Below are 22,993 nucleotides of genomic sequence, written 5' to 3'. Positions count from 1 at the left end.
AATATGTGCACCTCTAGAAATACTCCATTATGACAAAATCATAAATAACACCAAGAAAAAAAGTGAACAACTACGAATGGATGTCATAAATTCGTCGTGCTAAGTGATGTGAATTCCATGGCTAATATAATATTATTGATAAGAAAAGTGAGCCAGGACTGCTACAGCTGCTTGGAGATTAAAGCGTTTCATATTTGTTGCTCCTTTTTCAATCAAATTTATCCTTTATCAACAGCTTCACCGACTTCATCTGATGATCCAAATGTATTTCAACACTATTAGTATGTTAGAATACCGTGAAGATCAACGGTTCTGTATTGAACTGCCAGTATATACTAGTTTGAATATACACACATTGCCCATAGAACCGTACGTAATGTTGCATGGGCGCAAATTGCAATTCCTGGAAAAGTACCAAGTCCTTTATATTCACATTTCATTTGGGTCTGTGTGGCACCTTGTACCTGGCTTGATCCCTTAAGCCATCTCATCTCTTTTCTTGTCAGTGTTCCAAGCAGGGTTTGGAGTAAAATACGACATGCCAACTTTGCTCAAGTCGTCTCGTCTTTCCCGGGTGCTACTGCTGGCTTAACTTATAAGACAGCCCAAAAGGCTGACATTTACTTTTAGACCATTAGACCAATATTCCCCACCGTTAGGGGAACCTCATTGACCACGCGGATACACACTTTTTGGCAACTTCTCAGGGGCGGAGGCATTTTCATTTCTTTCTTTTTTTCCCAACATCCAGCGCCCACCCTCAACATCAAAAGTCCAAGCAGATGTTATGTTCCGACTGAGATTCATTGTTTTAAGCCTAATTCTGCAGCATTTATTACGTCTTTTTAGTTCTGCACTTTTTTACGCAACGCCTTTTTTTGTAACAGTAGTACGTCTTTCTGGTTTTGCACGTTTTAACGCAACGTCTTTTTTTGCAACATTTAACACTGTAGGAAGAGGTTAATTGTTAAAAACTGCAACGCAAGAAAGACGTACTTAATGTTGCAGGAAAACCTCCGGCTCATTCTCAGCATTTTACGCCTGTTCGTTGTTGGACAAAAAACACTGAAAAAAGGAGTAAAACACCGAGAATGAGCCTGATCCTTACATCTGCTTGGAGATTACCGACACCCAACTCCCATTTCTGAAAAACAAGATAAAATCCTATGGCCATGATGCTGGCGTGCGCGTGCGCTGGTGCATGGGTGGGTGGGTGTTTGGTCAGGTGGATGACGTCGGCAGTTTGGGTCGAAAACTGAGCATGAGAAGTTATTGGGAGGTTGTTGGGAGGGAGCCAGCTTACTGTGGTCTGGCACTGAGTGTAACACACAAGCATAACGCTAATCTACAAAGGAACACAGAACGTTTCAACGTTTCAGCCGTCACATTTCTGTCTTCCTCATTTACATTTCATTCGGATGGAGAAAGCTAGTATTTTGTAGACAGCAGACCAATTTCCTACCCAGAGAAATAAAGCCTCGGCACGGTGGGTGTGTGAGAACTGCATTTCGACAATCGGCCGGGACGACAGGATTTTTGTCTCGGCTTTCATTCTGCAGTTCCCCGGGTTACATTCTGTGTTCTGCCTGCGGAATGGCGACCACAAAAGTCAGAGTGGTAGTCTGGCTCGGAATGATGCTTGTCATTGGGTGCATCTTTTCAAACGGTAAGCAAGCAATTTAAAAAAAAAAAGCCCCAGTTTTTTAGTCTACATCCACCGCCTCGCTAGGTGTACATTTCTTGATCTTAAAGCAGATGCAAACATATTCTCAGTGTTTTAAGCCTGTTTTGCAAAATTGGTACTCTATTCTTCAACGGCTTCCACCCTCCGTTAAGAATATATGATGCATTGTACTATAAAAGATTCTTACCGGAGGATGGAGGCCGTTGAAATTGTCGAACAATTAACGATAACATGCATTAACGATAACATGCATTGCTATTGACTTTGTTTGTGCTCGTGTGTACAACCCCCTCTTTCTAAGTCCTCTTTCCATTGATACTTTCATGTAGGTTCAGATGTAAACAAATCAGAACTGGCCACAACAACCTACGCGTTTGTCGGCAGGCCTCAGTTTACCAGCACCCCCTATCGAGATCAAAGCACTCTGCAAACGACGACTGATCGAGCCGTCAAAATAGGTTGGTTTCTATAAACTTTCTTAACTTATTACGAGTATATGTACTACCTAGAGATGTTCGCAGTGGAGGCAATGTGTATTCGAGCGGTGTTGTTTGCTTGGTGGTTTGAGTGTTTATCAGTTCGTTAAGTGAAAGGTTCGAATTCGAAAATTGCATTGTGCGAATGTCCGCTCTTTTTATAATTTATGCAAATGAGGACCTTATTTGAATGTGGGCTAAGAAAACACCGTCCCAATGGCAGCGTCTTTTTATGTCGGCAATCATGTCATAAGAGCAGGGACCGATTTTGTTTGAGACTTTGTTATAACCATTGTTCCACAAGGGATTAAGAAGTGGCGCGATGATTTCCAGTGCGGACCAGAGTTCCCTTTAGAAGATGGAAACCCTGCTGAATGCGACCCTGACAGTATCTACCCATGCTGCTCCCCTGGCAACTGGTGCGGGAACACCACTCACCACTGCGACTGTGAGGACTGTGTCTTCTACAAGAAGGCAGGTCCGTAAACATGCTATTATTTATCACCTCCGTAAAACGGAGGTTTTGTAATTAGTTTGTGTGTTGTTGTTTTGTTTTTTTGTTTTGTCTTGGTGTGTGTCCGTAGCTATGCAAATACTGCAGGACGTAAAGCCGGAGTGGTGCAATAGGGCACTTGGAGAATTGAAAGTCCTGTTTGTCTCGAATCCAATGGTGTAGTAGTTCAGAGCCAGGATGATTCATGGCTACACCTACACAATAATCTCAGGGCGTTACTTGTACACACTTAGAGCTTGTTACAACAATGTTCAATCAATATTATGTCAGGTTCTAGTAATTTCATATAGCGTGTACTGAAGGAGGTGTTTTAGGCTTGATAGAGTGTGGGAGGAGTTAATAAAATTTACCGTAAAGAAGGATTGTTCGATTTCTTGGTTATTCCCAAAATGAAAAGTTGTAAAATTTAGTATGCTCAATGTCAGATTGTTTATTTTGAGCACAGGACATCTTTATTCTATATGAGGCATCCACACTGAATCAGCCTACATTGCTTTGATTACATATCAGAACTCACATTTGTTAAGGAGCTCGAGCATCCTAATTTCAACAATTTATCCATCTGGCTCACTTCATGATGGTGGCATTCTTCAAAGTGTATAACCAAAACTTACAGCCTTGTCGTGTGGCGTAACGGCAGGGTGTACAGAACCAAGAAGTCCCGAGTTCGAATCCCCCTGACGCCACCGATGTTGTGCCCTTGGGAAAGGCTTGATGATTTACACGACTTTCCTCACTTCGCCCAGGTGTATGAAAATTAAAAATGGGTACATGTATGTTGTTATCTGTACGTGGCACTGTTAATATAAGTTATAAAAACTTCAGTACAGTGCCACGTCGTCCTTGTTTGTCAAAAACCGAATTGAAAAAAAAAAAATTATCATAACTTTATAAAATTAACAGATTGTTCTTCTAGAATTCTGGTTACACTAAACACGGCGCATTCTTCTAGATGTAAAGCCAAAACCGAAACCTACAATAAGTTAACGTTTGACTTACGGATTATCATAATTTCAACAGGTTGTCCCTCTGGTTACACCCAATATGGCGGTACATTCTTCAAAGTGTACAACCAAGCCAAGACCTACGACCAGGCCAGGCACGTGTGTGCAGCAGACGGGGGGCTCCTGGCCATGCCGAAGGATAGAGACCTCGACATCTTATTGTGGAAGCTGAAGAAGGCCGCTGATCCTGGCGTACATTTCTGGTTCGGCCTGAGCGATCGGAAGCGCGAGGGTGAGTGGATGTGGGCAGACGGGACTCCACACAACGTCACTACCGACTGGGGTGGCTGGAACTGGGGTCAGCCGGACGACAATGCCGGCGGGGAAGACTGTGTCCACTACCGCAGGTATTGCCGCACGTGGAATGACATGCAATGCAAAACTTCTTTGAAATTCATCTGCCAGCTGACACAGGGTATGTGGAGACAATTTCATTCTACTTACCGTTTCGTTGTACCGTTTCTTTGCTATGGCAATCTGCAAATCTATTGGTCCAGTCTTATGCTAGGGTGACATTTCCAATCCGGGGTCCGGCCGGCATGTTTGCGGAAACTTAACGTGCATATGAAGAATCATACACAAAATATGCTCGGAACTATTTTTCAACGTTCTGTTTCTTAAGTTGTCTTTTATGTCGTTCCCGAAAACTGTCCAACCGGGCGCCGGTTTGGAAATGTGACTATAACATAATGCAGCTTGTTCATACTGTACAAAGCTGGTGTATTGCGCCTAAATTTGGTTTACCGGTTATGCAGAACAAACAAATAAACAAAACATTTATTGACACTTCTTTATGTTTGTCAAGTCCTTCGATGTTAAGTCTCATAAAAATGTTCACTTTATTTTAGAAGAAGGATCACGTGATCAAGCCTCTTGTGTCATGACTGCGAAAACAGGTGCCTACTTACTGTCATTAATTTTTTCCCGATAAATCTTTTCTCAGGAATTCATAACTATTATTTTTGATTCATTTTTATTTGGAACAAATCCATTTCGTTCCATTTCGCTCTCTCTGTACTTCCATTTTTCCATTTTGTTCCATTTCGTTCCATTTCGTACTTTCCGTACACCCACTGACAGAGTATTCAAATATTATAAACACACAAGAACACGAACACCCAAACACACTGAAGAAAAAAACCCGTACACGGACGCAGAGTTATCATATTCATTTTATCCAGTCTGCACAGGAAAGGTTGACGGGTCTGACTACCGGGGAAACCTGTCCGTCACTGCAAGTGGGAAGACATGCCAGCGATGGGATGTCGACGTTCCTCATGTTCATAACCACTACTGGCCGGAGACGAACCCTGACCTGGCAGAGAACTACTGCCGCAACCCGAGCCCGTATCCCGAATCCGACTTGTGGTGCTATACAACAGACCCTAGCACCCGCTGGGAGTACTGCACCAACCCTGCATGCCCTATGTAAACGGATATAAATGTTTGAACGAGGTTAAGTTTCCGTACGGCCATTTTCTCCTGTTTGCATTTTTCTATATTTTCTACCGTGCAAGTCTTAGTGAAGAGTATTTCACTGGAGCAGTAGACATGTACAGTAGTGTCAGACATTAACAGGTGTTCGAGACATTAATGCATGTGTAACAGCTTTAATTTGCATTGACAACTTTCATGCATCGTGGCGAGATGGTTAAACACCATTGTTCAGGCACGACTTCTAGCGGATGTAAAAATCCTGCAGCTGACGTCCACCCTAGCCTCCAATAAGGCCCAATGGATTGCAAAGACCGTATCCAACTGGAAGAAGGAGGTTGTATGGTTGCAAAACGTACTTCCTCTGCCAGTTTGATACGGTCTTGATGCAACCTATAGATCTGCTTGGAGATTAGTCCACCCAGTCTGTTGGGTTGCCAACGTGTGATAATTTGGTCGGCTAACTCAACTGGAAAATTTTCAACCTATTTGGACAATGTTTACTATTTGATACTTATAGCACCCCAAGTAGTCTGGTAGAGACTGAGGTTTAGGATCAATCATTTCCTTGAGTTTATAAAGTACTAGTACTTAGCAATTGCTATAACAAATGTTCTCTTTGTGTATGGCAATAAAAGAAGGCCGTAGGGCGGCAAATTACTACAATGTTAGTTCTGCATCAATTTGTTGCCCAAGAGGAGTAAGTTACCAGGAATTCAACATTCATTGGTTTCTTTTGACTTTAGAGATGGAACTTAAAGAAGTGTAGATCTAAGAATCCATTGTTACTTAAGGAAAATGTGTCTTCTTTGTTTTGCAGTTGCACCAATTTTTTCGGTGTGTTTATTATATATCCTAGTATTTATAGAAGGGCATCCCTTTGACGGATTTGGATTAGTTGTTACGTTTCTCATGCACAAGACGAGAAAAACTATGTAAAGAAGTTCCTATTTGTACCCTTATATCTTTTATCACTTTTTTAAATAATGGCTAGAACAACACTCAGTGGCAGAATTATTAGACTTTTTTCATATTTTACTATTTGTAAGCCTCACGTTATGAAGAACAGTGCTACGGACGTCTTGTGGTTGAGGGCCAAGTTGAGGAGTTTTCTATCATGTTGTGCTTCTGTGTATTTTGTTCGTTCTAGCTGCAATCAGCTGTAGCGATATGGATCAGGGTGGAAACAACAGTTGGAGCCGGTGCCTAGACCCCTGGATCAAATAAAAACAAGGCTTTAAAGCATTAGAAATCCTTTCTTGGTGGGATTTTTTTGATATCTCTATTGTGTTACTACTGTTCTACAAAATTGTTTCAAACGCGAAAATATCTTTACTCCTTCTACCGCAAAACTAAGTCGCGAAAATAAAAAAAAGAATTTATAGTACTCTTAAGCTGAGCCTCTCACAAGTCGAACATTCCATCAATAAACCTTCAACCGGTGCAGTCGTTCAAGTCTCCAGTATGTTGCATTACAGACTATTGACATGGAACAAATTAGCTCACTATTGACTATATTTCACTATTTTTCACTATTGACAGACTGTTCCAGTCAATAAGATGTTTTGCACTATTGACAGGATGTTCATGTGCTGTGATCGAGACGACAATAAACTATGAATCAAATGAAATGCAATGTTTCTGGAAATCACTACACAGGTTTTCATGATCATTCATGAACGCTATATGCCTGATATAAGCAAAAAGCCGTAAAATGTGCAAGGTTCAGTTGACAATTTTTAAAGTGTTTACTCAAACCAATGATTCTTTAAGCATGGCAAATTCCATGGACCTACAATCCTCCGACTTTCTGCTTTTAGTATTATAGTAAATGATAGTTTCATGGGAGCGCTTTGCGTCGTTTGCGCTGTTTTGCCAAATAAGCGTGTTGTCGATAATTGGCCCTGTGACTGCTTCAACGGTAAAAAAAAGTATCGTGCTTCACCTCAGTTGAGGATGACTGCTTTGCCTTTACATCTGGAATAATCACTGAGAAGAGATATCCACTGTACGTGGGAATAAAGCGGGTGCGTTTCGTGCAACACGCCAATCAACATGCCCTCTTATCAAAGTACCGTGTATACCATATCATCGTCCTGCAACACTCTTGCGTTAATAATAAAGACACCGGGAATGGCACGGCTACGAAAACTCGAATGAGCTCATTTGGCAGGTCGCTTCCAACAAGGAGGTTCTAGCTTCCAGGCGTACTATATGTGATGTTATTAGTTCTTTCTCTCCAGAATGAAGTTTTAATGGTTTTGATTATGAATGAGGTGGGGTTGGATTCGACCCAGGCTCAACAGACACAAGGAGGAAGCTATCCTAGGCCTGGACTGAAGACACAATCGGTACACCGGTAGGTTTACGAGTCAAACTGGTATGGTACTTTGGTAGTGTTAGCACAGCGTGGTTGTCGTTGTATGTTTGTCGTTGATTAGAAGAAAATATAGATCATTACATCGTGCAAAGTTGTCAGTCATCATGTTGTTTCAAAGGCGCGAAACAACGTTATGTTTATGTAATAGTACTAGTGCGTTGCTTTTCAGTGTAGTTGTTCGTATGTGCAACGTGTCATAGTTGCATCATTTGAGTGCAGTTCCGCAGTGTCCTTTTCTATATGTGTCATATTTAATGACAACTTAATGAACTTGATATATTTTCATTAGTACAATGTCAGTGTATCCGTGAGGTGTAAGTGAATGTGCCAATAGCCTTTGAAGCCGATATGATACAACAATGAGCTAATTTAGTGAACTTAAGAATTGGCTTAGGGGCAATTTGTGGTGTGAGAGTATTAACACCAAGTCCACATGGCCTGTACATTTGACCTTGCGGTCGCCATGGCGACACTGTCGGCATGTTGTCCCCGGCCAAGCGGTCCTTTAGGCCAACAAAAGTTCCCTTATATTTGTTTGTGATCGGGCGGGATCCAACATGGCGACCCCCACACGTGAGCAAACATGGCGGTCATCCGTCTTGTGGACACGTAAAAATCGTCTGACACGGCTGGCGGGAACTGCTGTCGTCTGCGCACCAAACGACTGTCTGGATACTATAGGAACTTGACGAGATTTACAGTACACCGGTAACCTAGCCTCCAGGACACATCGTCTTATTCATACTTTCTCTAAAGAAGGCCCTTGTTGAAAATACAGTAGAATCCACTCACTGGTGCTTCAAGTTAATCTTACTGCAACGTTTGTCAAGTTATTGTGAAAGAAAACTGTACAAAATCTGTATATTGCTCTTGTTTTCACGTTGGTCATGGTGTATGACATGAACACGTGGCGGCAAAACAACCAAGGACAATATAAAAGCATGAAATAGTTAAGATTTTTGTCAACGTATGCAAATATCGAAAATGAAACTTGATGCATGCCTTCTCTAGCTCATTGCCCCATATTTTCCATAGGTCTCTTTCGTAGCAGTTGGCTTTTTACTCTATCACGTGTGATCATCATCTCTTAGAGTAATACCAAAGTCATTTTTTTGCGAATAGGACTTACTGACACATCATTGTACGTCCGATGGCTACTATATAGCTAACTAAAGAGCATCATGGGAAAATGTAATCAATTTTCCTTCTGCCGTTTACTGATACTGACTGACCGCATCTTTTCTAAATTGGATTAGTCCTGTGCAGATGTCAGGGGAACGCATTCATGTCGCCCCTTTCTCCTCGGTCTAGGATACCCTGTTCCCCGCAGACAAAGGACACACTCTCCGCTACAGAAGTAAATACGTTCAGCAAACCGAAATCTAATCGAATTTCTACTTCAAACGACAAGCCTTTACATCACAAACGAGTGGGTCAATAAAATATAACATTACAAAGAGCCAAGAAGCTAAGTGGAGAATAAAAAATCTTTTACCGACCCTGCAGCTGTATTTACACATGGAATTAAAACTCTATACATCAAGACGGGTGTAGAGACACGTTCTATAATAGATACTGTATTTTTCAAGACATCCATATCTTTTCCACAATATACAACAATGGACAAAATTTCCTCACTGATACGGGCCACTTACAAGCATAAACGCCACTTATATTGAGTGCAGCGGGACACCATGCTTGGAGATATTGACATTCTTGCGTAATAAATTACACGAGAGATTCATTTAAATATAGTTACATGCGAAGCCTGATACTCATGAGAACGCTCCTCCACTTACAACTTATGTCACAGTTGACGCGTCTATACATAACGTTACGTCTATATAAACTATCACAATTCATTTCCATACGGCTCCATATACACTTTGATTTTTAAACTGTATGCCATTTTAGTATGACGAACGCTGACGTTGTCAGGACACTAAATATAGACAAAGAATGTTACAGACGATAATCGGAAACAAAGCCAAAGGCTTAAACTCTTAGCTCTAGAAAATGATGTATTGTTTTTTCTCTGTTTTACCAGAGCACCACCCATGTTGGAGGCCTTTCTGTAACCTTTAGAAGTGAGGTAATATTTACGACGATTTGACAAATGGAAACTCTAGCCTGGACCAATTGTGGGGTCAATTTGCGGTCAGTCCGGAGACCATGCATTTGCTTTTATCTCTAATTGTGCCTCTTTCTGTATTCAGCAGGTCTGTGATGTTGAAAAGGCCGCAATTTGGAGGTTTCATAACGTTGCCTGGACAGTCACAGTGGTAGTTCAATGCTAGCTTTCCAAGCAGGCTCGAAGAGTCGGGCTTCAAGTTTTGGGGGGTGGGGCCGGGGGTGATATGCTTTTTTTTTCTGATGGCATATCCGTTTTATTGCATTCCGTTTATTGTGTTCGCGCCTCTGCGAATGTAATATAACTGATATACCATTATATGCCATGTCAGAAGCCCCCAAAAGCGTGACTGTAGAGCCTGCTACGAAGGCTATGTCTATGCTGAGAGGATCCCAATTTGAGCGGTGAGGTCTTTCCTCGCTGCACGTATCTCGTATCGTATTTTACTCTAACCAGCTATGACATGAATTGGCCCGTTCAGAGAAGTCAAAGGCGTGTACAAAAAAGCAACATCCACCAGGCCTCTTGGTCCTGTGGACTTCAACAAGTTGGAAAAAATGTTCTAAAGACTGAGGATGACCGAAATCAAATCAGAAAACTTACATTCTTAGTGTTCTGACAATATTCGTTAACTTCAAGTAGTAATCAACTGGTGTTTGGTACACCAAAATATGTCAGTAAAAAACTGGGATGGACTGGTCTCTGTTATTCTCTAGAGTTAGCTATTGGTATACTGGTAGTACTGACATTATAATTACATACTGTATGATACATATTGGTATACCACATCACGTATATGGAAAATTTAGATTTGTATATGTAGAGATCGCCTTTTGGAGCGCCACTGGATGATGTAAATGAGATTGTCAGTTCAATAACCACTTCTTTGTATAGCACTGTATCAAAGAAAATTATCTGGCATACAAATATTCACATATCACAACAAGATTGCACAATACATCTCTACACTTAACAGGGTCGGACAACAACGCAACAGACCCACGGTCAGGGTTAGAATTACTCACAACACTTGGACAAACATGAAAATTTGAAGACATTGCAGCATAGCCGGCTTAACACCTTAAGAAATAAGGTTGGCAAGTTGATGTTCAGTAGCGACATGGAGAGTAGAGTTTTACAGAAAGTTGGGAAGAAATTTTACGTCATGACATTATATTATAACAGAACGCTCGGTGAGAGGGAGACATTTCTTTCGAGCAAGGTACAAGGTACAAAGCCTTATCCATATACTCTCTACCAGAGGGGCTGTGATGAAAAATAAAAAGATGGCTAAATAGAATCAATAAGCAAAGGAATAAGCCGGCCATAGAGATATAGTTACTGGTTACATGTCCATGGTTACCAACATACTCTATGGCCGGCTTATATCTATGACATATCAGTCAGTCTATTTATCCAATCTTTATTCTTTCATCTTTCAACAACCCAAAGAGTCTGGTAACTGGCTGTCTCTCCCATCCCTTCAACAGCCGACTGACCCGCCCCTGAAGCCTGTAGTCCTCACGAGCACACCTCCTTGAGTGGAGTAGTTTTAGCGTGTTGTCCCAGCGCTTCGATCTGTGCCGAGTGCTCCTTGGCTTTCAGGCGGAGGGTGGCGATGCTGGAGGCCCGGCGGTCGGACTCGGCCAGCGCCTGGAGCCCGTCCACCTGCAGCATCGGGCGGAACACGGGAGCAGCGCCGCGGAGGAACGGCGAGAACCCCGCCGGGCCCAGCGGCGTTCTGAGCAGCCCACCGCCGAGCGCCGGGTGGAGGGGGAACGATCCGGGGTGGAGGGCGGGAGGGAGAGGGGATAGCGGCGAGCAGCTCAGTCCGGGGACCCCCGGGGGATGTTCCCCAGGGTGGTGGGGAGCGCAGCCCATGTCCAGGTAGGGATGGACCCCCGGTAGGCCCCCAGGGTGGTGGAGCTGCATCTGGGCCTGTTGTTGGGCCTGGGCCTTCTCTCGCTTCCGCCATTTAGCCCGTCGGTTCTGGAACCAGACCTGTAACAACATACACACGGGCCATGTTACAACTGTATGACACAGAATATCTAACATTGGTGTACACTTAGATTTAAGTAACAGTCGCCACGAATTAGAATCTAGGAATTACCACGATTGGGATATTTACCTACTACGTATACGTAGTCCAACTGTCCAGGAAAGATTTCGAAAGGACATTAAATGACATTTTCCCACTCCTCTTGTAGCATCGATCGCCACCCTGTAGTAGTCTTTCCTTTGTAGACAGATGATTCAGTCAAACTGTTGCCTAAGGGTGATTTTTCGTAATTTTGAATAGTTGGACAGGTCGCAAACACATAATTACGCTCGTTTTGCCACTGTGTAACATATGACCTATGATTTATGTTATTCAGCTACAGAAAAACTGTCTGGATATGCACCAAATATTCGGAACTGCTGTTAAGTGAACAAGAAGTACAGAAGAGACAACCATACAAGAAAAACAGTTTAGACTAATTTTCTTGGTAAAAGGCTCAATAAACGTTAAACACGAGAGCTTCGTCAAAGCAACTTAAAATCTTTTGATCTTTATGAACACACGAGGCTTTAAACTACTATACAAAACTGCAGCTGCCACTTTGTTATAAGGACATCACAAACTGCATTTCCCCGAACAATTGGCTCGTAACTAATGGAAATAAAGAGCCATGTAACACGCTATATCCAACAGGGCTCTTTTAGAGTCGGAGTGATTGACTGTCGCTCAAGAACGGTGATTATGCTCCTTTGCTCTCGCTCGCAGACGGCCTTCATTACCTCTGTAATACACATTCACCTAATTTTACATACAGACTCGTAGATCGCGTCTTCTTTGTAACTTTCGACAAGTTTATCAACTCGTGAAGTGGCAAACGCTACAATGAGGGTTCGTTTTTTTCTCCTACACGACCTAAGGATTCCGAGAAGGGCCAAGACCTTTCGGTTTTACTGTAAGCGTGCTGTCACTCACACAACCCCGTCTCTCCCATCGCACTATTAGATTTGCACATTGTGTTTCGAGAACCGCCAATTTCGAGCAATTTTCTCGAAATTACATCGACTCGAGTAAGGCATCCTGTTGAATGCTAATAAAATTGAATGAACCTTCCCTGTAATTTCCCGCTTTTCAATTTCGCGTGATGAGAGGGTTGTGTATGGATTGCTTTCGAAGACAAAGCAGGGCCGCAGAGATTTCCGAAGCTCGGCGGTACATCTTTACTATAGCGGTGAGGCTATTTGACGAGTTAAGCGCAGAGCGCCGCGACACAATCTGCAATCAAATTGTCCCGTCGCAAAACGTTGACGATAATTGCTTAAATAGCCCGAGAATTAGACCAAATTACCCTAAGCAAATTTCCCTGCCAGCCGAGTCAAATCGGGGGGAAAATTCGGGGGCAATCTTCGCCGTGGAAAGAGGTCCCGGGGTTGAAGCCATTTTCGTTAAGAGTTGGTTCATTATCGGAGAATTGCCGCTTCCCGTTTTACTCGTCGGGAGAGAAATGGGCATAATTGGGGCCGCGTAAATGGACACAATTTTAGTGCGCAATTTGGACGGCCGGTAGCGGGCAGCGGTGATTACATACGGCCGGGGATGTGAGTGTCATATAGAGTGGGGATAGGTGCGGTAGTGCGGCGATTGTGGGCGAACATCTCGGATGGGACGTAAAACCGGAGGTCCCGTGTTTTGAGGAGAGCCACACCTTGAGCACGATAAAGAACCCACCACACTTATCGAAAAGAGTAGGGGTCCGTCCCGTTAAGAGTGAATCAATTCTCAGAATCTGATTCTGTGTTGACATATTAAAAGGTGATAGTCATGATCACCTGTTATGTCAATCTTCATCTCAAAATGTTATTTTCGAATATCAACAACAGTTAAACTTTCCCTCAGAAGTCTTTAATAAACATATGTATTTAAAAAAGCCCAATGTGAAAATTGTTTATCAGCTTTGTAGTCGTCCTCTACTTACTTACTACTCCGTACCATACTCTTTACGTGTACTCTGATTTGCACAGCAATGAAAATAAGGATTAATGTTATAATGAATGAAACTAGTGTGTTTATGCTGTAATGTTGATAATACTCGTGTTTGGAGGGAAAATAAAACATACCGTTATATTTTCTAATTAGGTCTGAATTCTTGTAGCCCGGCGGGTCTTTTATTACATCAAATCTGAAATAAGTCACTTTTAAAAGAAGCTTTATTAGTAGTCCTCATATGTTCAGAGGTCCAGACGAAGAACTTAGAAATGTCCTCCATCGAAATCACAAAACAACAGAAACAGACGTTCTGTCTTGGTGTCAGTTTACCTCTTTGTTTAGACCAGGGGTGGCCATCCATGTTTGACTTTTGTATTTGTTTTGTGGGTAAATTGAAGAAAAAGGAATATAATTCACATGAATATGTAGATAAATCAGCCACTGCCATTTGGAATGGTCGATAGATATTTTATAGATAGTTATAGCTTATATAGATACATAGAGAGATAGAACCTACCTGTACTCTGGCTTCGGTTAGATCGACTCTCATCGCTAACTCCTCCCTGAAAGGCAAAAAGGTGTAGTTAGCAGTGGAGCCGGGAACAACAACAACATCTGACAAATCGATACCTTATCAACCGCTCCTGTAGTAGCCTGGGTGCCATCCTTGTCATATTATCGGAGCTCCTAGGATCCTATACCCCCTACCCGTATGAGCTCGCTCTGGTAAACTACATAGGATGTTGCACAGGACACTTCTATTGTTGGCGATGTAAAAAAAATAATGATAAGTCCGAGTTTGATATTTGTTTGGCACACGTTTTTGGCAGAAGGCTAATTGCAACATAACAGTGAATATGTGGGCTCTGTGATGTTAAGAAGAGAGTAGTTTTCTTTCTACAATAAAAGCTAAAGGAGGCGACGTCGTCATCGAACGACGGCAATGATTCTGAGACAATATCACCAACAACTAACTTAATGAATAGTCATTGCTCTACACAATTAGTCAAGCTCGTTCATTCATTACAATCCATAATGACCGTTATATCAATAAAACAATCCGTAGGTTTTGATTGATACCGGTCTGCAATGTATCCGTTACCGCCATGGCCACGATTGCGGTCCAATGACAATGAATACATGACATGACATGACACTCTGTTGATTGAAATGGAATTATTTTGAGATAAAACAGTGCCCAGGGGAGCTTAGTGTTGACTTTAGAGTTGATTAGCTTGTTGGCAAGCTTTGTGAGCGTTCATTGTCATAAGTGCGTATTGGCCCCGTGGGGAACATATCTATTGACGCTGTGGCAGTGACAATGTATCTATTACTCTGTGTTGTAGCTAGGGGAATTGATCATTTGGGTCCGTTACCAGATCTGATCCCGTAGCCACGGTCAGGAAATAATTACTAAGATCACCTTGGCCTCAGTACTTCCAAATATCCGCGATGGTCTTATTTTCGAAGGGCCTCTCCATCGCGAAACCATTGCAACATGAGTGTATGTTTGCGTGCTACTGTTCAGCATTGTTTCGACCGCAAACATAAACACCGTGAAAGTAAATGAATTTGCAGTATTGGGTCAACTGACAGGGACGTCTTTCATTGGTGATCAACATCTATGCCCAAAAGTCGGCAACGGCATGAATGTATCCATACATATATCATTACCAAAGTCGATATACATGTACTTTTGTTTGTGTCAATAAAGATTTTTGTATTTCTGTATCACTTAAATCTCTAATATACATGTAGCATAATGTCACTGTAAGTAAAGCCTAAAGCGATATTAGGGTAACAATCAATTTGCTTACTTTGACTTTCAATGTGCGTGGTATAGATTTAATATTAATAAAATTAAGAATACACCAGTCTGGACAGTCAAAATAGATTTTGTATACTTCAAAGCACCATGCCAGCGTTCACTTATTTTCAGTGTATTCCTCTTGACCATCGCTGAAAGAAGAAAATATCAACTGTATATCGCAACCTTAAAGAAGAAACACTCCTTGCTAAAACTGATACCGTGGTTGAAAAACACCATAGCAACTCGCCGTAACATGCATGTGGTTTAGAAATGTTAACGGGCCTCACGATATGAAATACTCATGATGTTATACTGTCAATCGAAGCATACATAGTATCGTGCTATTTAAGGATAAAAATGCCCATATTTTCATACATCTATGTGTTTGTATGTCATATGATATCAACTATTTTCCATATATAGTAAAAATGCAATGCGTAAAACGAATATTTAGAGATGATTCAACTGATTATTTAAAGAAATGATAATATAAATCAAAGATACGCAATTTTTGTGTGCACAAAATTCAGTCTAAGATTTAAAATAAAATCACTGTGATTTGTGATTTATCTATATCGAAAAGTTATGAATATGGAATCCTAACTCTATTAAACTTTTACATTCCAAGTTAATGACAGGAACACGCTTACAAAAGTTGACAGTGTAAATTTCAATGTTGTATTATAATTAGCTGCTTCGTACAGTTAGCTCGATAATGGGTTGGATATGATGCCTGGAAGACAGGCGGATCTCAAAACAAACTGTACATCAGTTCATCACTTGCACAATTAGTTTGTTTGCATTTAGAATAGATTTAACAAGCATGGTATCACCTTAATACTATTGGATCAATAGATTGAGTCCACCAATAGACAATACGGAAAAGACAATGCAAAGACTTGAAACACAATGCTATATATGATGACAGCCAAGCAAGACGCTATTGAAAAAACGTTATAACAGTTTAGTTCGCTGCGATGACCGAGCCCCACTCTCCCCAAATAATACAAATGACTAAAGGTTTGTTTAAAATTGTGCAGCATAGAAGGGAAAAATAGAATGAACGATATGATTGTATCAATATTCTGACAGCTGCTTCATCTTTGAAAAATATGGGCCTGACAGAGACATAGATATCAAATTCAACCTATAATCATTTCATAGGACTCGTCTTTCAAGTACTACTAACTCTGCGAGATAGATCACTCGTCTTGCAGATACAAATGTAGACGAAATCTGAACAAGTTTTAAAAGCCATTGGTCTTTACTAATGCAGTAATGATATTGTCTATATTTGACAATCTGTGACGTGGGAAAGGGGCGTTGTCGCTCTCTCGCACTATTTTTTCTTGTAACATTATGATAGTGTCTGTTTTGATTTTGTTTAGTTACAGTATTGATACGCCGTGTTGTTGATGTAAGTTGTATCACATAAGTGCAGCGTTATTTTGTTCTTGTCTATTTTTGTCTTATTTGATTTTTCAAATCCAGAACTACGCAAGACTGCGGCATACAGGAATCACTCTATCCGGGCTGTGTAGGGGATTAAAATAACAGCACGCCCGGTCGTGAGGGGTGGGGTATTTCTCATGACGTCCGTGCGTTTTGGCCTGTAAATCTCTTTCCGATTACTGCATCGAAATATAGCCTGCACCAAATTTCATGTCATAAAATAAACTGCAAACTAAGTGTTCACAGACAGTTGTTGGCAACATTTCAACACGTCATATCGAAATGAGAATACTTGGTTGGTAGCTATGAGAGTTCGGGTACGGATGACATAATACCTGGGTTTGAATAGGGTAGAAGGCAAAGAAACACAACACTACAGACCATCACAGCTATCCGTTTAGTTGGCCTTTTTCGGAAGCATCAACTTGTCTATTCTAACGAAAAGTTTGCAAACACTTCCATACATGTAATCTACTTAATTCATTTTCGCTTCATTGTAATGATGGAGACATAACATATTATCATTTTATTTCATTTATGGCAGGGTTTATCTAAACGCAGAAGGAATGTGAATTTGTCCGCATTCTGTTACAGCGAGAAGGCAATATCAGGTCATCTAGCTTCATTTTTGGAAGAACATATGTTGTAGTTTTATCTTGTGGTTTAATTTCTTGAGTGTACATTTATTTTGACATATTGTTGCTTCTCCAAATTCTGTATAATAAGACGTGACGTAGTTTGGTCGTTTCCATATAACATCAACATAGTCATCCGCTAGTAGATTCTATCTTGCTGACAGTCTTCACAATTGTCTATAGCTATAAATATGCAAAGTGGCTGAACGTCGAACATATTCTGGCGACTAGATTGAGACTGTGTACATTGCTTTTGTTTAGGTTATGAAAGTACTTTGTAAAAATTAATTTCTAGAATAGGGTGTGGCTGTTTGGCATGATAGCCACCATCTTATAAATATGTATCAGCCTATTTCTTATTTTCCTATCAATGTTCTCAAATATGCGCAAAGAATGAACTAATTATAAAATGAATGCGTTGAAATGAATGTGTATGGCGTATATACGTTGAAATGATAGTGTTATGTTTGATGGCATAATCGTTATGTTTGCGTTGATGCTTTTTCGTAAGAAATAGCTATGGTTGCATTTTCCCGAGTCCCCAAATTCTGGTAGATTATCAAGTTACGTCCCGACTTTGCCATGTAACCAATATCATAACGTGAAACCACTGGGCTCATGTTTGACTCCGTGTCTCACATTCCGCCAAACAAGCTTAAGAAAGTCTGGTTTTCAACACCGACTCATCACATCGAAACAATACATACATTCCTGCCCATGTTTTGATTTTCTTCGTTCGTTCAACCATCTTTATCAACGTCTGGCTGTGTGTCTATAAATTGAACGAAATGTGCATCCAAATAGACAATCGTGTGACGGAAATACACGAAGCGGGTACGGGTAAGTTTTGTATATTCGAAAGATCCCCAATACACCTTGTGCTTTATGCATATGTGCATGATCTAGTTTGACTACTATTTCATCAAGTATCACGTAGTTGTGATCGGCGCAAAGGCATTTTAGCAAGTTTGAAAATTCTGTAAATTCAATACTAGTTGACAAATAGTGTGGGAAAATTGTACACGTAATGATGCTACTATCGTATTACTTCCATCCTTAGAATTGTAAAAAGATCGATGGTTTAAAAACCTAATTTCAATGTCGGAAACCGCTATGGTGCCTTCCCTCTTTAAGTGTAGCTATTCACGTGCACAGTATCAGGGACGACTTAGAATCTCACCAGGACTGAGACTTCGCTAGATTCCTCATTCCAACCATGGAGATTACAAACCAGTCAAAATACATAAGTACTGACAAATTTTGAATCGATGTTTATTCTTTCTTCGCTTTTGTTCATATTTTGTGCGTATTGCTTTGTCATTTCTCAATCTATGCTTGATTCTGAAATTTCTCAAATTCTGAAAACAGGTCGATTTTGTTCTTCGTTTTTCTCTATTGATTTATTCTATGTGTATTGATATGTCGTATTTCAGCTTATGTTTGATACGTTGTAGCAGACGTTGTCATAGCCTTGTCATTGGCGATTGTCACTCAGTCAGTGGTAAAAGCACCCAACTTGGCATGCCGAAGTCCAAGTATTTACAAGGGTGGGGCCATTGCAAAAGTTGCTAAGCAAAGGACAGTTCGCAATGGCTCCACCCCTGAAATTATTCCCAGTGTTGTATTGAAAGTCTGTGCCAATTTTCTTGATGTTATCTAGCCTGGGTGCCATCCTAGTTAGTTAACCAAGGCTCCCATCTCTCCTTACCAACTAGTTAACTAACTAGGATGCTATCCAGGCTAGCTTTTATCATCATATGAGCGATTTCTGCAGGCATTGCCTATGGGCTATCGGGCCATGAGTACCCGGCGGCCCGCCACGACTCCGCAGCGGGGCTAGAACAACAGTCTCCCCGGGTAGCCCGCACGCCCACCCATGTTCGCTTTAATCTAATGTCATTGACAGAATCCCACATTAGGAAAGGTCAATTTTCCTGTCCGTTTGGTCCGACCTCTGGTCTGTTCGAGTTAATATCAGGAAAGTGAAGATCTTACGCGGGTGAAATTAAACCCGCGCAACCGACGCGCTCCCAGCAGCTGGGAAAATACAGTCCCGGCTAATTTTAGTGCGACGCGCCCGTCAACTGTCGGAGTAACGGTGTCCGGGTGTCATCCTCCCCCCTTCCCCTGATGTCATTAGCTACTCAGGTCTTATGGACTTGTCGGTCCCTTCTTATCCGACACGTCTGTCCGTACGGGACACTCGTGGCCGGAGCCGCTGTCACTTTCCTCAAAGCCTGTCGGGCATTCTTACGGTCAAGAACGCCGACCCGGCCCGCAAATGGACAAACAAACAGACCTTCACTCTGAATTAAAATAACAATAATAATTTTGGCTATTAAACCAATAGCCTACATCCGCTCCCTTTTTCGTATTTGTTATTTTGTGGTGCCCTTAATTATAAATTGCAATAGTTGGCAACAACTTCGCATAACATGTATTGACGGTCTATTGTTAGTTAGAAATGAGGTATTCGCAAAATACATGTATGTTCACGTCCAAGATCATAGCATGGCCTTATGACATTAAGTCACAATTATGCTAATAGCATGTTTTATCAAGTTTCTACTTGAGTTATGAGTTTCCATTCTGTTGTTCTGTTCTGTTTAAGGTGAAAAGTTGTGCAGAAATGAAGAAAAACTCACCTGGTAAAGACGTCAGGATAGTGGGTCTTGGCAAATGCTCGTTCCAATTCCTCCAGCTGGTAGCTTGTGAACGTCGTTCGGTAACGTCTCTGTTTCCTTTTCCCGCCGTTTTCCAAGTCGATCCCGGCTAAAGAATTCACTTGTCCGTTGATACTGTCACAGAGATCGTTCAGTTTGCCCTCGTGGACGGCACCGGAGCTTGTCGGACTGCCGCACGGGGGCAAGTCGCTCCCCAACGGCCCACAGTCGCTCTCGCTCCCGCTATCCTCTCCTTCCATGTCCTCCTTTTTGATGTCTTTCTCCGAGAAATGGTTGCTGTTTAAATCTTGCTCTAGGTCTTTCTTGTCCTCTGCTGATTTTCTTTTAATGGAGAAATCCAGGGCGGCACTTTCCCCGCTATTGTCCTCCCGCCCTGCCGCTCTCCCGATCGTCGTCACCTCGCTATTCATTCGGCCGCAATTTTCTGCAAAGAAAGGGCGAGAATTGAGCCACGGGGAAAGTTTGCTTTTGAATTAATGCAATTTACTCTTTATTCAGGCGACTTCTAGGTTTGAGTTTGGGTTTTTAGGGAGTCCTTTTGGAGCTCTCTCTCTCTCCGGGGGCCCGGGTAGGGCAGTGCGATCGCGGCGGCGCTATTTAGTTTTTTACGACCCAGTAATTGGCACCTTTCAGCTCCCGGGGTCGGTAAATGATGGCGGGACGCTCGTGGTGCGGGATGTAATTGAAGAATCTGACAACTGGCAAAGGTATTGACACATCCATCAAAATACGGGACCAAATTAGGCTGCCTGACAACTGGATTCTCCGGTTCCCTACTTATTCTACAGCATTTAGCGTAGGAACTTCGCTGTTAAGTGTCCCTCCACGGGTCTTCGTCTAAATATCGTCACCTAGCATGCAATTCTTCCCCTTGATACGGATATATGTACGATAAGTCTGGTTTTTATCAACGTACAAATGAATCGACGTAATACAAGACATCGTCAGATTCTGCCCATCCCATCCATATCTCGGCGGGGTCCCCCTTATCACACTCTTAAACACTCCAGAAAGCGGCGGGGGAAAATGGTCGGAAATGGGGCAAAGTTTTACCGCATTACGCAGGCTTTCCGACAAAGGGGGGCAATTTGGACTCGTTTGTGCCGTGCAAGAAAGCAATACAGCGGGAGGATAATGACCGTGCCCCGGCCGCGATCTCTGCCGAAAGAGCAATGCGCGCGGGACGCATACTTGGCGTGCATGCGTATTAAACTATACAGTCTGCGTTGCTACATATATAGTTTTTCTGTAATCTAATTGTAAAGCAATCGGGGCAGAATGCAACCGGATCGCGTAGAGAAAGTGGGGTCGGGTTAGAGCAGGGTAGAAGAGCCAAACCATGGCGTAATCACTTGTATGTAACGTTAAGGGGTGCGTTGAAAGATATGGAAAGAGCTCAAATGTTCCTCGCATACTAGCGCTAACGATCTGTATAATATAGCCTATAATAAGCGCTGTATACAATATTCCCGGGGCGCGAATCAACAGGCATTATTTACTTAACTCATTAACCACACAAACATGCATTAAAGACAAGTAATCAAATTAGACGACTCTGGAGTAGTGGAGCGTATCTGATGGTCGTTTAGCACCGCTGTGCGAAGTGTGGCGACTAAAAACTAGGCGTGAATATCGTAACGGATCAGCGAGTAGCGTAAACCACTATTTAACGTCGGCGTAGCGTGCAAAATGATGGGAACAGCTATGCACACATTCACAGGTCCACACAAACTTTGGTGCCCGCACACTTTGGTGCTGAGAAAGAGACAAGCTAGTACGTACTTTGCACGAGGATAGAGCGCGACTCCTTTACCCCTGGAGCCGGTCCGATCAGGCCAAGTCCCGCTACGATCACCGACCCTCTTCCGTCGCTCCCTCGGGAGGGGATGCTCGTCCGCCCGAGGATTCCCTCGATGCTGTACGCTGATTTTAAAGAAGTCATCCTGGAGTGATATCTCCTCTCACTTCTACATTCACGACTGTGCACGATCTTCTTAAGAAAGTTTGTGATGAACCCCCAAGCAGTGGTAAGACAGTTCTTGACACGGTCACTTTCACTCTAACCATAACCCTGTCCCACCACGTACAGACCGCCGGTTGTCAGGATTAAATGGCCGCTTGCATATCAATTGGCTCTCAGCCAATCACCGCTCTTAATTTCCTACGGTGAAGAGGGGACACTTCTGGGGTGGCAACTATTTACTTATCCATGGTCGCTTCTCATCGTGAAGTTACCACACTTAATAATGTGTTTTGTTAGTCATGAAGAAAGTGACTGTTTAGATATTCGTCACTGACGATAGATGAAGTGGATGCTATCTGAAACGTCTGACTGGTCGACTGTTAACAATACTTATCCAACTTTTGTATCGTATATCCTAATACTGTACCTGAATGTCAAACGTTCGTCGACGTGACTAGCAACCCCTCCCTGTGAAAATATACCCTGATACTGAAACAGCAAGGAAATAACTTGCTCGGACCTATGTGCCACTGGCCACTACAAGGGTCTGAACGAATGACGTTTCCACTGGATAAGAACACTGTTGAGTGGCCAAAATTGGATTTGTATGACATTTTGACTTTATAAATCGAATATGATCCATGATGTAGAAGTATGATTTAAAAGAGAACAAGACACATACAAACTGAAGAAAAAACAAACTTTTAAAAACATATTCTTTATCACTGAAATTCATTTGAACTGCCAAGTAGATTTTTGGTTCCTCTATGGTCGCCGCCTCAGTGGGAAGGGGATAGATTCTACATGTATCTAATATTTGAATATGTTCGTTTTTCATATG

The 22,993-nt window shown here is 42.0% G+C and overlaps 2 protein-coding genes across 2 annotated transcripts; one reads left to right on the top strand and one right to left on the bottom strand.

The window, feature by feature from the left end:
* Nucleotides 1–1,593: 1,593 nt before the first annotated feature.
* LOC136422436 (lactose-binding lectin l-2-like) lies at nucleotides 1,594–4,497 on the top strand. The gene is made up of 5 exons (XM_066410207.1): nucleotides 1,594–1,666; nucleotides 2,014–2,142; nucleotides 2,465–2,638; nucleotides 3,695–4,093; nucleotides 4,484–4,497. The coding sequence occupies exons 1-5, from the start codon at nucleotides 1,594–1,596 to the stop codon at nucleotides 4,495–4,497; spliced, it is 789 nt and encodes a 262-aa protein (XP_066266304.1).
* A 4,376-nt stretch (nucleotides 4,498–8,873) lies between these two features.
* On the bottom strand, nucleotides 8,874–22,313 carry LOC136423426 (retinal homeobox protein Rx1-like). Its single transcript, XM_066411567.1, has 4 exons — nucleotides 21,972–22,313; nucleotides 20,151–20,613; nucleotides 14,126–14,171; nucleotides 8,874–11,624 (listed from the first exon to the last, which is right to left on the bottom strand). Exons 1-4 carry the CDS (start codon nucleotides 22,129–22,131, stop codon nucleotides 11,145–11,147), a joined length of 1,149 nt encoding a protein of 382 aa, XP_066267664.1. The 5' UTR covers nucleotides 22,132–22,313; the 3' UTR covers nucleotides 8,874–11,144.
* Nucleotides 22,314–22,993: the final 680 nt, after the last annotated feature.

Source organism: Branchiostoma lanceolatum, chromosome 17 (assembly GCF_035083965.1).
Source record: "Branchiostoma lanceolatum isolate klBraLanc5 chromosome 17, klBraLanc5.hap2, whole genome shotgun sequence".
NCBI lineage: Eukaryota > Metazoa > Chordata > Leptocardii > Amphioxiformes > Branchiostomatidae > Branchiostoma > Branchiostoma lanceolatum.
This window is presented reverse-complemented; position numbering and strand designations above follow the sequence as displayed.